Raw genomic sequence first — 13,513 nt, 5'->3', positions numbered from 1 at the left:
TGCGCTTTCTGAGAACTTTTATCTAAGCCCTACGATGGCTCCTAAACGTGCTGCTTTTTTTAAGCCTTCTGACAATAAAACTAAGCGCCAGAGGAAGATGCTTACTATCCAGGAGAAGGTGAAACTCTTGGATATGATTAAAGATGGCAATACCCTACAAAAGCCTCCTCACGCATATGAAAAGACAGTGCCAGCAACTGCCTATCAAGATGTTCTTCAGCCGCGCACCCAGACACCCACTGCCTACTCCTAGTATTTCTTCACTGAAGACAACAACGCACCTGCTGAAGATACTGCACCACCTCTGAATACTCTCCTACTGAGGTTGTGCCTTCATAGGTTAGTGGTTGTGTGCAATTAAATGTACAGTACAATAATCTACTATATAAAAGCGTTCGGGATTGTCCATCCGTCCTGTGAGTGCAAAGTGTAGCGGTATTCCGCTTATCACAGACTTACTACTTGCGGCTTGAGGTACGAAGCGACGCGATGGGAGCAGAGTTCTGGTGCTGTCATCGTTCCCTTGCTTTTGTGCGCGATGCGCTGGAAAAATAGACCAAATTATGTCTCTGGAAATAGTTAATGTTGATGGAGTACAAATGCCTCACTGCGTAGTAAATATCAGGGGAGATGGTGCTCCGTCTTTAGCAGTACAGATTCGGGCTGACATTGTACGACTTTGACCGGGCACTTGAGGGGATAAAAAAAAAACTTAGGTTTTCGGGAAATGTTATGAATGGGCACTTTGATGTTCTCATTCTCTACACTTACATGCCTGATGTACACATGGAGCGCACAAAAATGGAGGATAAAAGTCAGTCGCCTTAAAAGGCGAGTGCGCCTAGTAATATGATATTTGTAACGTCTAAAATGTCTTATTTTCTCTTATTTTGTCTAATATATTGGGTAATACGAGTGTAATGGCAACTAAAGGGTGTTATTTCATGTCTTGAGGGCTCTAATAATGTTAAAAAACTTATTTAGAAGGTCGTAAACAGGTTTTCTATACTCTAACTGCGAAAATATTCGATTTATAAATAAAGAATCCTACTTCGCAAAAATTCATTTATCACGATAGAGTCTGGAACGGATTAACCGTGATAAACGAGGGTTCACTGTACTGTATATATATATGTATCCGCAAACCAGCGAAAAATCTGTGATATATATTTAGATGTGCTTACATTTAAAATCCGCGATAGAGTGAAACCGCGAAAGTCGAAGCGCGATATAGCGAGGGATTACTGTATATATATATATAAAAGTGTTGATCTTCATGGTTCTATCCCTGTAAGGGGAAGCAAAGGTACGCACACCTGAGATGCCCCAATTAGGGCGAAACGTGTTGTGTACTTTTTGTGTTATTTTGCAGGTACTGTAACACAAATTGCAATGATCTGCCACTTGCAAATGAGAGGACGTAGTTAATGTTTGCCAACTGGTATGTACAACCATAAGTGTTACCTGGCATGTAAACTTCCAAATATCCAGATTGTGATTCAGACCTATGGGGGTAAAAAAAAGTATATATATATATGCATATCCTTTTCACTATAATTGGCTATTTAGTACCTGAAGGTGCAAGTGCTAGTGATAATTAATACAGGAGGGTGACCAGTGACTGTACAGGATTGTTAAGGTCTTGTTAGTGTTCCAACGGCAGTTTAAACTAAATATGCCTTGAAGAGTAAGGAGCTATATAATAATAAGATTCTGAGCTGACTTCACCACTCTTTGTAGTGCCCTGCAACTCCAGGCTTAGCAGGTGCCACACCAGGATATTCAGCAAGCAAAGATGAAATATAGATATGGTGAACACAAACAGAGACATAATTTCAAGTTGTCAGTGATGGTAAATTCAAGAAACAGAAAGCTGCTGATATATATTTTAATATTTTAGAATACAGTGTTAATATTAACAGGTATAGGCTGAAACTTAACAGAAGACTACCAATAAAGATAGGTAGAAAACTGAGGATCTGTTGTGTTTCAGTTGAACTCATTAGCTATGCCCCTTTAGCCTGACAAAAACTTTACAAATTGTGTCATTATGTAATGTTAATGCATTAAAATGTATATTTTTATACTTGATAGAATGATAAACAATACTTGATTGTTTAACTAACCTGAGGCAATAATGCACAAGCAATATTTAGAGCAACGCTTGCTATCAGACGGAATAATAAATTGCCTCCATGTCATTAAGATAATCACAGTCAGCACAACTACAAAGTGCTTCAGAAGAACACTAATGGCATTACATAACAAAGCAGTCCTGAAAAAATAAGAACACTTTAAGCCATATGAGGAAATGGATCAGGAAGAGGTAAATTTGGGACAAAATACAACAGAGTGGAAAATGTAGGTAGTCAAAAATTCAAAAAGATGATAGTTGTAAGTGACAATGTCATTATAGTCCACAAATGTGTCCTTAGTTCTGGACTGGTTCTGCTTTCTATTTGATGTTTTACATAATTTTGTGGACTTAACAATATGAGTAGCACGTCATATTGGAACTGGTAAACTGATACAAGTGTTTAGAAAAATAAAAAAATGTATGTAGTACAATTATAGGAGGAACTTTGAAAGATTTTCTTTTTTGTAATCTATTAACTCTGATCATTTTACGAAAGAATATAATTTGAGCAATATGAGTCAAAAAGGAATTTCATTGTACTATATATAAGATACTAGCAAAATACCCATGCTTCACAGTGGAGAAGTAGTGTGTTAAAGAAGTAATGAAAAAGAAAATGAAACATTTTAATAATAACGTAACATGATTGACAATGTAATTGTGTTGTCATTGTCATGAGTGTTGCTGGCATATATATATATATATATATATATATATATATATATATATATATATATATATATATATATATATATATATATATATATATATATATATATATATATATATATATATATATATATATATATACATATATATATATATATATACATATATATATATATATATATACAAATCTACATATATATACAGTGGTGTGAAAAACTATTTGCCCCTTCCTGATTTCTTATTCTTTTGCATGTTTGTCACACAAAATGTTTCTGATCATCAAACACATTTAACCATTAGTCAAATATAACACAAGTAAACACAAAATACAGTTTTTAAATGATGGTTTTTATTATATAGGGAGAAGAAAAAATCCAAACCTACATGGCCCTGTGTGAAAAAGTAATTGCCCCCGAACCTAATAACTAGTTGGGCCACCCTTAGCAGCAATAACTGCAATCAAGCGTTTGCGATAACTTGCAATGAGTCTTTTACAGCGCTCTGGAGGAATTTTGGCCCACTCATCTTTGCAGAATTGTTGTAATTCAGCTTTATTTGAGGGTTTTCTAGCATGAACCGCCTTTTTAAGGTCATGCCATAGCATCTCAATTGGATTCAGGTCAGGACTTTGACTAGGCCACTCCAAAGTCTTTATTTTGTTTTTCTTCAGCCATTCAGAGGTGGATTTGCTGGTGTGTTTTGGGTCATTGTCCTGTTGCAGCACCCAAGATCGCTTCAGCTTGAGTTGACGAACAGATGGCCGGACATTCTCCTTCAGGATTTTTTGGTAGACAGTAGAATTCATGGTTCCATCTATCACAGCAAGCCTTCTAGGTCCTGAAGCAGCAAAACAACCCCAGACCATCACACTACCACCACCATATTTTACTGTTGGTATGATGTTCTTTTCTGAAATGCTGTGTTCCTTTTACGCCAGATGTAACGGACATTTGCCTTCCAAAAGTTCAACTTTTGTCTCATCAGTCCACAAGGTATTTTCCTAAAAGTCTTGGCAATCATTGAGATGTTTCTTAGCAAAACTGAGACGAGCCCTAACGTTCTTTTTGCTTAACAGTGGTTTGCGTCTTGGAAATCTGCCATACAGGCGGTTTTTACCCAGTCACTTTCTTATGGTGGAGTTGTGAACACTGACCTTAATTGAGGCAAGTGAGGCCTGCAGTTCTTTAGATGTTGTCCTGGGGTCTTTTATGTCTCGGATGAGTCGTCTCTGCGCTCTTGGGGTAATTTTGGTCGGCCGGCCACTCCTGGGAAGGTTCACCACTTTTCCATGTTTTTGCCATTTGTGGATAGTGGCTCTCACTGTGGTTCGCTGGAGTCCCAAAGCTTTAGAAATGGCTTTATAACCTTTACCAGACTGATAGATCTCAATTACTTCTGTTCTCATTTGTTCCTGAATTTCTTTGGATCTTGGCATGATGTCTAGCTTTTGAGGTGCTTTTGGTCTACTTCTCTGTGTCAGGCAGCTCCTAATTAAGTGATTTCTTGATTGAAACAGGTGTGGCAGTAATCAAGCCTGGGGGTGGCTACGGAAATTGAACTCAGGTGTGATATACCACAGTTAGGTTATTTTTTAACAAGGGGGCAATTACTTTTTCACACAGGGCCATGTAGGTTTGGATTTTTTCTCCCTAAATAATAAAAACCATCATTTAAAAACTGCATTTTGTGTTTACTTGTGTTATATTTGACTAATGGTTAAATGTGTTTGATGATCAGAAACATTTTATGTGACAAACATGCAAAAGAATAAGAAATCAGGAAGGGGGCAAATAGTTTTTCACACCACTGTATATATATTAGGGGTGGGACTCGATTAAAAAAAATAATCTAATTAATTAGAGGCTGTGTAATAATTAATCTTGATTAATCGTATGTAATCACACATGAAAATTTGCCCCAAATCGCAAATGTTTTTTTTTTTATTTAAAAGGGTTTTAGTGGGCAACAGAATCAAATAATAGACATGGACATGAATATTGTAAACTCAAGCTCTTTTAATTTCTGAAAAATAAAATGCTTTTAAACTGCATTTCAATTCAAAACAGAAACAAAAATATCATCCCTGGCTAAAATTGGGCAGACTTAAAAATAAAGTGGTATTTTAAGTACTTTAAGTACATTTTCAGAATAGTATTGTCTTTAAATAATAATAACAAAAATTTCAACATAAAGTGCAGTTTTTCTTCTTAACAAAATAAGGCAGAAATATAAAAGGTAATTTGACCAGCTTCACCTTTAAACTCTGAGTAACCTTAGCCAAAATTATTTTGTACATTAGGCTAAAACAGTGTGATCATTGAACATTTTGTAATTAGATGTAATTAGAATTACTAACGGTCACGGAAGTCCAATGATCCCCAGTAAGAGCCACAAAGTCCGCTTTCTGTAATGCATCTAATTTTGCTTGCTTTTCAGTGTGCACAAAACCATGCTTTTATCAAGGCTTCCACCGGGTAGTCTTTTGAAATGAAATTTTCCTCCGATCAGTCGTAGGAACGCGCTTTATTCCGACTCTTAACATTTTTGTAGCTCTGATGTGGGCATCAATGTAATCGATGTACCAGGAAATCATGCATTGACAAAAGTTCCCCTTTGCTTGGAATTGAAAGTGTGATTAAGTGCGTTATTTTTTTTAACGCGTTATGGAGTACATGCATCGAAGCTTCTCAGCTGTGCTTGTGCTAAGAAAAGGAAACATTTTAAAAATAACGTAACATGATTGTGAATGTAATAGTTTTGTGACCGTTATGAGTGTTGCTGTCATCAAGGATTTAATTATAATTTCTTTCAATCAGGTTTGTATTTGGACAGTTAGCACAAAACCATGCTTTTATCAAGGCTTCCGTCGGGTAGTCTTTTGAAATGAAATTTGCCTCCGATCAGCCTTAGGAACACGCTTTGCATCGATTATTCATAAAGCTTCAATTGGTGATCTGTCTTTCTGCGTTAACTGCATATTTTTTCATACGTCTCAAACCAAGGGGATGCGAGGGTAAAATGAATCGGGAAGCACGCGTACATACTCAGTGCACCCCCTCTCGGGAATCGAACCTCGGACATCGGCGCTAGAGGCAAAGCCTCTACCATTGCGCCACGGCGTGTGGTTTGTCTATTTGAGAGTATGTAGATCGGGTATATATATATATACATATATATATATATATATATATATATATATATATATATATATATATATATATATATATATATATATATATATAGCGAGAAGTAGTGTGTTAAAGAAGTTGTGAAAAAGAAAAGGGAACATTTTAAACAAAGGGAACATTTTAAAAATAACGTAACATGACTGTCAATATACAGTATTTGTTTTGTGAGTGTTACTGAGTGTTGCTGTCATCAAGGATTTGATTATCATTATTTCTTTCAATCAGGTTCGTATTTGTAGGATATTTTGTGTTCAAGTTACATTCCGTGTTTGTCAATCGTTGTAAAGATAACAGGTTTCATTCATCGATTCGTTTCTTACTGCATCAATAAACAGCTCGTCTTCCTCTTTATCTGAGACGTGACACACTGCATGCACGGGTTTTTTTTTTTACACTGTCTTCCTTTAGAGGGACATTGACTTTTTCCACCGTGTGCTTTGTTTCCGCAGTAGCTGCACTTATGAATATGCTTGTATGTATCACACTCTTCATATTTTTTTGCTGCCTTCTCAATTGTGTAATTCGGTTTTTGTTCAGCACTCTTTGGAACTGTTGCTTTTTGTCTGTGCACTGCGTCATTTCATGCGAGCCGCTCGGTGTACATGCATCGAAGGTTCCCAGCTGTGCTAGTGCCAACTCGTGTGATGTCCACGGCTGTATTTAATGTTAGCTAAGACCCGGCACATAAAAGTTTCTCTCGCAGTTTCTGAGTTTGTGCCAAACATCACCCTGACCATCTCATCTTCCTCTGCATAAGCACAGTCTTTCACCCGTGAATATTTAGCGGCAGTGTTTCTATTGGATTTCCGCTGACGGACGGCCTTATATGGGCAGGCACTAAATTATGGGCATCAAGCAGAAGTCTATTATAGTATATGGACGAAAAAATAGGTTCCAGTTATGACCATTACGCGTAGTATTTCGAAATGAAACCTGCCCAACTTTTGTAAGTAAGCTGTAAGGAACGAGCCTGCCAAATTTCTGCCTTCTACCTACATGGGATGTTGGAGAATGAGTGAGTGAGTGAGTGAGGGCTTTGCCTTTTATTAGTATAGATACACAAACACACACACACACATATATATTTTATATATACACACACACCCCAATCAGGCACAACCTTAAAACCACCTGCCTAATATTGTGTAGGTCCCCCTCATGCTGATTCATCGAAGCATGGACCCTACTAGATTTCTGACACCAAGACATTCACAAAGTACAGGAATGATCTGCTGCTAAGTGGGGCCTCCATAGGTCAGAAATGTTTTTCCAGCATATCCCACAGATGGTCAGTTGGGTTGATATCTGGGGAATTAGGATGCCAACTTAATACCCTGAACTCTATCATGTTTCTCAAAACATTCCTCAACAGTTTTCATACTGTGGCAGGATGCTTTATCCTGCTGAATGAGACAACTGCCATCAGAGAATACCATTGCCCAGAGGGGGTTTATGAGGTCTACAGCAATCTTTAGGTAGGTGGCATGTCCCAAAGTAAGATCCACATAAATGCAAGGACACAATGTTTCCCAGCAGAACATTGCCCAGAGCATCACACTGCCTGCCCAGTATATAATGGCAATTGAAGTACTAATAAGAACTATGACATGATACACATATTGGAGAAGATGTTATCGGCTGACTGTGTTGCAAGAACTTAGCTTGGGATACACTATAGAAGTTCTTCAAGATCTGATACTCTGCTGCTCAGACATGAGTGGAAACTTCCAGATATTGTATGCATTACAGGTGGGAATCACTGTGCATCTCTACCTTTGACTAGGAAATGTTTCCTGTGTAAACGCTATGGCACAGGAAGAACTCACAATATTAGATTTATATAGGCTTTGCATTTTTTTAGATAGATGAGTTTGGGATCAAGGGGGCAGCAGAGGCAGGTGCTTGCTTGGCAAGAGAGGAAAAGGATTCTAGGGGACTGAGGAAAGTTTGTGTATTGTAAGAAGCATGTTAGGTATCATCTGGTACCTAGACCAAACAAGTACAGAGAAAACTTGGAAGAGCATTGCTTTTGTTATTTTGTTAATACTTGTATTGTGTTCACTTTTTCCCTTCATTGTATGTGTATGTATTTTTGTGTGTGTTTGTGTACATGTACTATATGATTACATGTAGAGTAGACAACACAGGGGAAGAAAAAGATAGGAGTATTCAACTTTACAAAAGTTTTTAATGCTTGTCTCTCAGTTGCATGAGAACAATGAAGTGTAGCTGATGGGAATGTTATTTAAGCTGGAGCCAATATGTTGTATTTACGTGTTGTATCTTAGTTTATGTTTATATCTAATATAGCTTGCCATTATGCAGTAATTATTGGAGAAAATACACTTCAATTGCAAACAGTGTTTATTTTGTTTCCTTTCCTGCACTCAGAACACTGGAATTACTTTGGCATTGATGAAAACCTGGGTCCAGTAGCAGTCAGCATCCGCCGAGAGAAGTTAGAAGAAAGTAAAGAACATGGACAGCAGTACAACTACCGTGTTATCTTCCGCACAAGTGAAGTAAGCATAAGCTTTTGTTTAGTGTGTGTGTTTTTGATTTTTTTTTTCCAAGTTTAATATTTAAATGAAAAGTATTCTGAGGTTTTCACAATCTTACCTTGGCCCGCACAGGCAAACTTTCCAGGAAAACTGGATGGCTGTTTGGTTGCCTGTTGGAGGTGTATGAGGCCAGATCCAGCGCTGATATAGCGTTACCACTTCCCGGTATGTAAGGTGGGCACAGAGTTTAACTTGAATGGAGAAATGTCAACTGATTACTTGTAACTCTGGCTTTCCTAGGGGAACTGATGGCACTGCGGCTTTGTGGCATTAAAAGACAGCCCCACTGCTAAACTGGCACACATATTTCTTACTATGATGCCTTCCCGACTGGGAAAACCTCTAGATAAATCTGTAAATTACATTGGAATATTCATGCAGAAGTAAGAGTCCTCTGTTACCCTTGGAAATATTTGTTAGTCAAGTAACTGACATTTTCCTGTTCTCTCAAGTGTAGATATCCACAGTGCTCATATAGTGTTCTACTTTTTGAGTTGCAGATATTAATTGATCTACAAGTCATCATTTATTAACCCCTTCCCTGATTATTGCAACATAACTGAGGGACACCAAGTTGTGACTCCTGAATTATTTTACATTTAATTTCACATATCCACATCTGCTGTAAAAATGGCTCCAGGTGACCAAATGAAGTGACATATTTTTTGATGAATTGGTTACTTTGTCTGAAATAATAAATACCTTCTGTGTGTAACCACCTGCTTATGGCACTGATTGAGTGATTACTGCTGTATTTCATGGATACGAAGTGCTGCATATGCCCAAAACTACACAGGATTTATGTAACCCCCTTAAATTTCCTCTAATACTCTTCTTCGTTTTCTCAAAAGTTAATGTCACTCACACTGCGTATTGATTGCTCACCAGAAGTTCTCTTTGATAATACATTGTATGGCAAAAGTGTAATTATGTACCAACTAAATTTGACAGATTGATCCATCCAGTCAGCTGATGTTCTGTGCAACAGGCTGGAATTCCCAGGGAACAAATTTAGTTTACAGTCACAAACTGTTAAGGGGATAAACTACTCCAAAACAACCATTTGTTATCTGTTACTTACCCCGCTGTTTGTAGTGATGGCGCAAGAAAAAGGTTAAATCACAAATATTCTTGGAGAACAGAGATAACACTATAAGCCAGCAGAAATCAACTCTGAACAAGAACAAACGATATTAAAATGTCCATGAAGAAAATCTCTACTTACTTGTGTCATATAATCCACAAGTTAGTTAGCCAATAATATACTCACATAAAGAACATGTGTTGTTTGCCAAATTACTGTTAAATAAATCCATAAGCTAACAGTAGTGCAAACAAAATGAAGTGCATTCAGCAAATTTGAGCTTTTGTAAGTAAAGATGGGACTCTTCACCAAAGAATGAGGGGGATACAGATCTATATTACTAAACGAAGGTTGTATATATGCACGGATGCCAGACACACCTAAAGCGCACACACACTCAAGCCATGCGGCTTCCCAGAGTCAGTAGGTGGCACCCAAACAACACAACACAACCTGTAAACTAAACTTCAGGTCACAGTACAACCCCCGCCCGAACGCAAACACCACCGCATATACAACCTTCGTTTAGTAATGTTTGTATATATACAAGGATTGCAGTGGCCAGAAGCACCGACAGCGCACGCACACACACGCTGCTTCCCAAAGTCAGTACGTGGCTCCAAAACAACACGACCTGTAAACTAATCTTGAGGTAAAGCGTGCACACCAGGTTGTATATATGCACAGATGCCAGAGGCCAAAAGCAAGCCATACACACTACCACCGCCACCCGAAGGCGACCGCCCACACCACCGCATATACCACCTTCGTTTAGTAATGTAGCCCTCCAAGCCCGGATCCGCCGCCATGGTCACTTCAACAAGTGAGTCTGCCGCCGTCAGCAAATGACTTCTAGCTAACGACACAGCCATAGAAAAACAAAACGAGACCGCATGGATATAAACAATGAATGCAGGCGCTTCTGGAACACCAGAACCAGATAAGTCACGACTCCAAAAAGAAACCACTTTAGTACAAATATGTTTATTTAATTAAATGAAAACTTTCCCAGGATGCTACCCCCCACCCCCATGATTTTTCTTCCCTCCAAATATCGGAGGGAACAGAAAGTGATTGCCATTCTTGGATTTGCGATTCTTTTGAGAATCGCAGGTTTGCAGATCTTAAGAGGAAATGCAGATTCTATCACCAGCATATACCTTTCAATTTAAGACCATATTTGCACAGGTCCAGCTGAAAGCTGGAGCCAGCATAATAACAAAACTAGGGTGTGCATTGATCCCCAAGTACAACGCATATAATTTGTATAAATGATATCCAACAAACATTTGAAATCTCCTGAAAATCTCCTCCTAAATTTTTCAAAGCGTTCCATAATCTCTCAGAAACTGCCCACTGCTCTTATAATTAGAAATTTTTTCAGCAAATTCTATAATTATATAGCTGTGATTTGCCACCCACTCCACAAGTTTCTAAAGAGAGGAATAACCCAGTAGTGTGGCAATTGGGAGATGGCATTTCACAAATCCATATGTGCTGTGCTCACCTTATTTCAGTGCCACCCCAACCAAGTCAAAGCAGCCTAGAACCAGGACTACTGAAAAGTAGAGCAAACATAAAGCATAATAACAAGATGAAGTTGTTCTTTTTTTATTGAGGGTAATAGGTGGGATAAGAAATGCAAGAGGGTCAGACCTGCCATTAGTGTGCCAACGTCTTTTAGCCAGCTCTTTTGGCTGACATCCATAGTGTTTTTTTAATCGCATACATAATATAACTATTCATAGTGACAAACTTAAAAGCTGTAACCAGAAGTGACACATTTTTGTGTTTGACAAAACAATTGTATTTTAGTCTCTTTGCAATATCAAAATACGATTAGGGAAGGGGTTAATATCATGTTGCAGAATTACTGTATGTTTTATGTCAGTGTCATCGGTAAGTACTACACGATAATTGCTTTTCGCATGAATGCCATTTCATGTTAGCTTTGCTTATGTTAGCTTTACAACAGTCTATCATTGATTGACCTGCCAAGCATGCAGTCTTACAAAGAAGTGCAATAATAGTCAGAACAACTTTTCAGATACACAGTCAAGAAGTTTGGGAAGTCTTGATGATGATTACGTATATTTGTGCAAGTCGGGGCTGGTGGATATAATCTGAACAGACAGTTTAATTTTATATACAGCCAATTCCTTAAAGAAGTGCAGACCCCCTGTGCAATAGATTAGAGCCATTTTTCCTTTGTAAACCTAAGTAAGCTGTAACAGTACTACTTTTAAGATTAATTAGAATGTTTAATTTTTAATAGACATTAACTGGAATTTGACTACTTAATAAAATGCCAATGGTTTATCATGATTTTGGCCCAGAAATCAGTGTATTGCCAACAGTTGTGCTGGGGCTATGGTGGTAAATCCTTGACTGAAGCTTTCAGTTTGCTCTTTAATTTTCATACATAAGGTCCTCACATATAGATGCTGGGTAGTGACCGGAAAAATGAGCTTGTGAGTACAGCCAAAATGAGGACCCCACATAAGGTTACAGGGCTCACTTCTCTGACACATTGAAGCGCTCAGCAGTGAGTAAGGATCTTGATCATGCCAAATTATGAGGACTAGACTGTATTGAGAGTGGAGCGAGGATGTCGCTATATTCCTCTCAAAGAGGTTTAAGTGGGCACTTTGGGAGAAAACCAGGGTATAACCAGGATATTCCTGGATGTATGATATTTCGCAGCTGAGTTCAGAATTGCCCTAAAGTACTATGCTAGAGTTAGAGAGGCCAAGCCTGTCTAACTAGGTCACTGCAGCTCTCACCAGGACAAGTGAAATGAGAATTGTTTCAATAATCTTAATTTAAGATACTGATTTACAGGAATTTTGCTAATGAAGAGATGCGAATTACAAAGAACAATACTCAGTATTGTCTCTTTCTTGTATTACATTATTAAAATAACAATACATAAAAGCCTAATGTTGGACCCAGTGAAGATTTATGTTTAGTTTGTGACTTGCAACACAGTGAGTGGCATTGTTCAGTCAGCTGTCATGCAGAAAGGTGACTTGGTATCCATGGTGCACAGCTTGATAAAGGATAGTGTCTGATTCATGCCATGCCAGATTGTTCTACAGATACCCAGTCTATGATGTACTGAATAGTGAAAAATAGTGAATAGATTCGGTACCTGACCCCTCATTTGAAGAGGCCTTGGTGTGTGATTTAACAGAGTGTGATGCATCATGTTTAGTTGTATAAGAGTTTAGAGTCATAATACAATCTTTCAGAGATGACTTGCAACTTGCAGGTGGCCGACATGTTACACAATGAGAGGTGAGAAAAGACACTAATACACTAACACCATATTTCAGCCAGTAAGAAACATCGCTGAAGTGAATATGCATTTTTCAAAAGTAACTTAAAAGTAGTAAAGGGACCACAACAATTTACATTTAATGTGGAAATAGGTGGGTGTGTTTTTTCTTGACCTTCCCTGATGTGAGCAAGGTCAATAGATTGTAGATCTTCAAGACTCGGCGAAACCTGGGAATCGTCAATTTAGTGCACATTTATTGGGAGTGCAGAAATTATTGCTTCGACTGAGAATATCCAATGAGAAATTAGTAAATTTTGGATTCCATTGTTGGGCTCAATTTATTATAATGTGTGAAGACATTATCTGTAAAAGTGTAGTGTAATATATCGGAGAAAAGAGCTGGAAGAATGGTGATAAAACCTACCAATTGTAATAAGACTTCATCCACTTTGGTGCCTTATTTCTAAATATTTATAAAGATTAGTGGTTAAGCAACTTACAAAACTATTATTTTATAGAAGCAAAACTCCCATGAAGTAAAGATCCTTGTAAATGTTTTGGCGAGGTAGTTTTATCACCCCCCTGTGGTTGGAG

At 37.9% G+C, this 13,513-nt stretch overlaps 1 protein-coding gene across 5 annotated transcripts in view; it reads left to right on the top strand.

The window, feature by feature from the left end:
* Positions 1–13,513, top strand: part of sipa1l1 (signal-induced proliferation-associated 1 like 1) — a 251,214-nt gene that overhangs the window by 94,416 nt on the left and 143,285 nt on the right. For all 5 annotated transcript variants that reach the window (XM_039741579.1, XM_039741578.1, XM_039741577.1 and 2 more), the window contains exon 3: positions 8,386–8,516. In XM_039741579.1, coding sequence (XP_039597513.1) covers positions 8,386–8,516 — 131 coding nt within the window. The remainder of the gene's footprint in view (positions 1–8,385; positions 8,517–13,513) is intronic.

Source organism: Polypterus senegalus, chromosome 18 (genome assembly GCF_016835505.1).
Source record: "Polypterus senegalus isolate Bchr_013 chromosome 18, ASM1683550v1, whole genome shotgun sequence".
NCBI classification, from domain to species: Eukaryota; Metazoa; Chordata; class Cladistia; order Polypteriformes; family Polypteridae; genus Polypterus; species Polypterus senegalus.
This window is presented reverse-complemented; position numbering and strand designations above follow the sequence as displayed.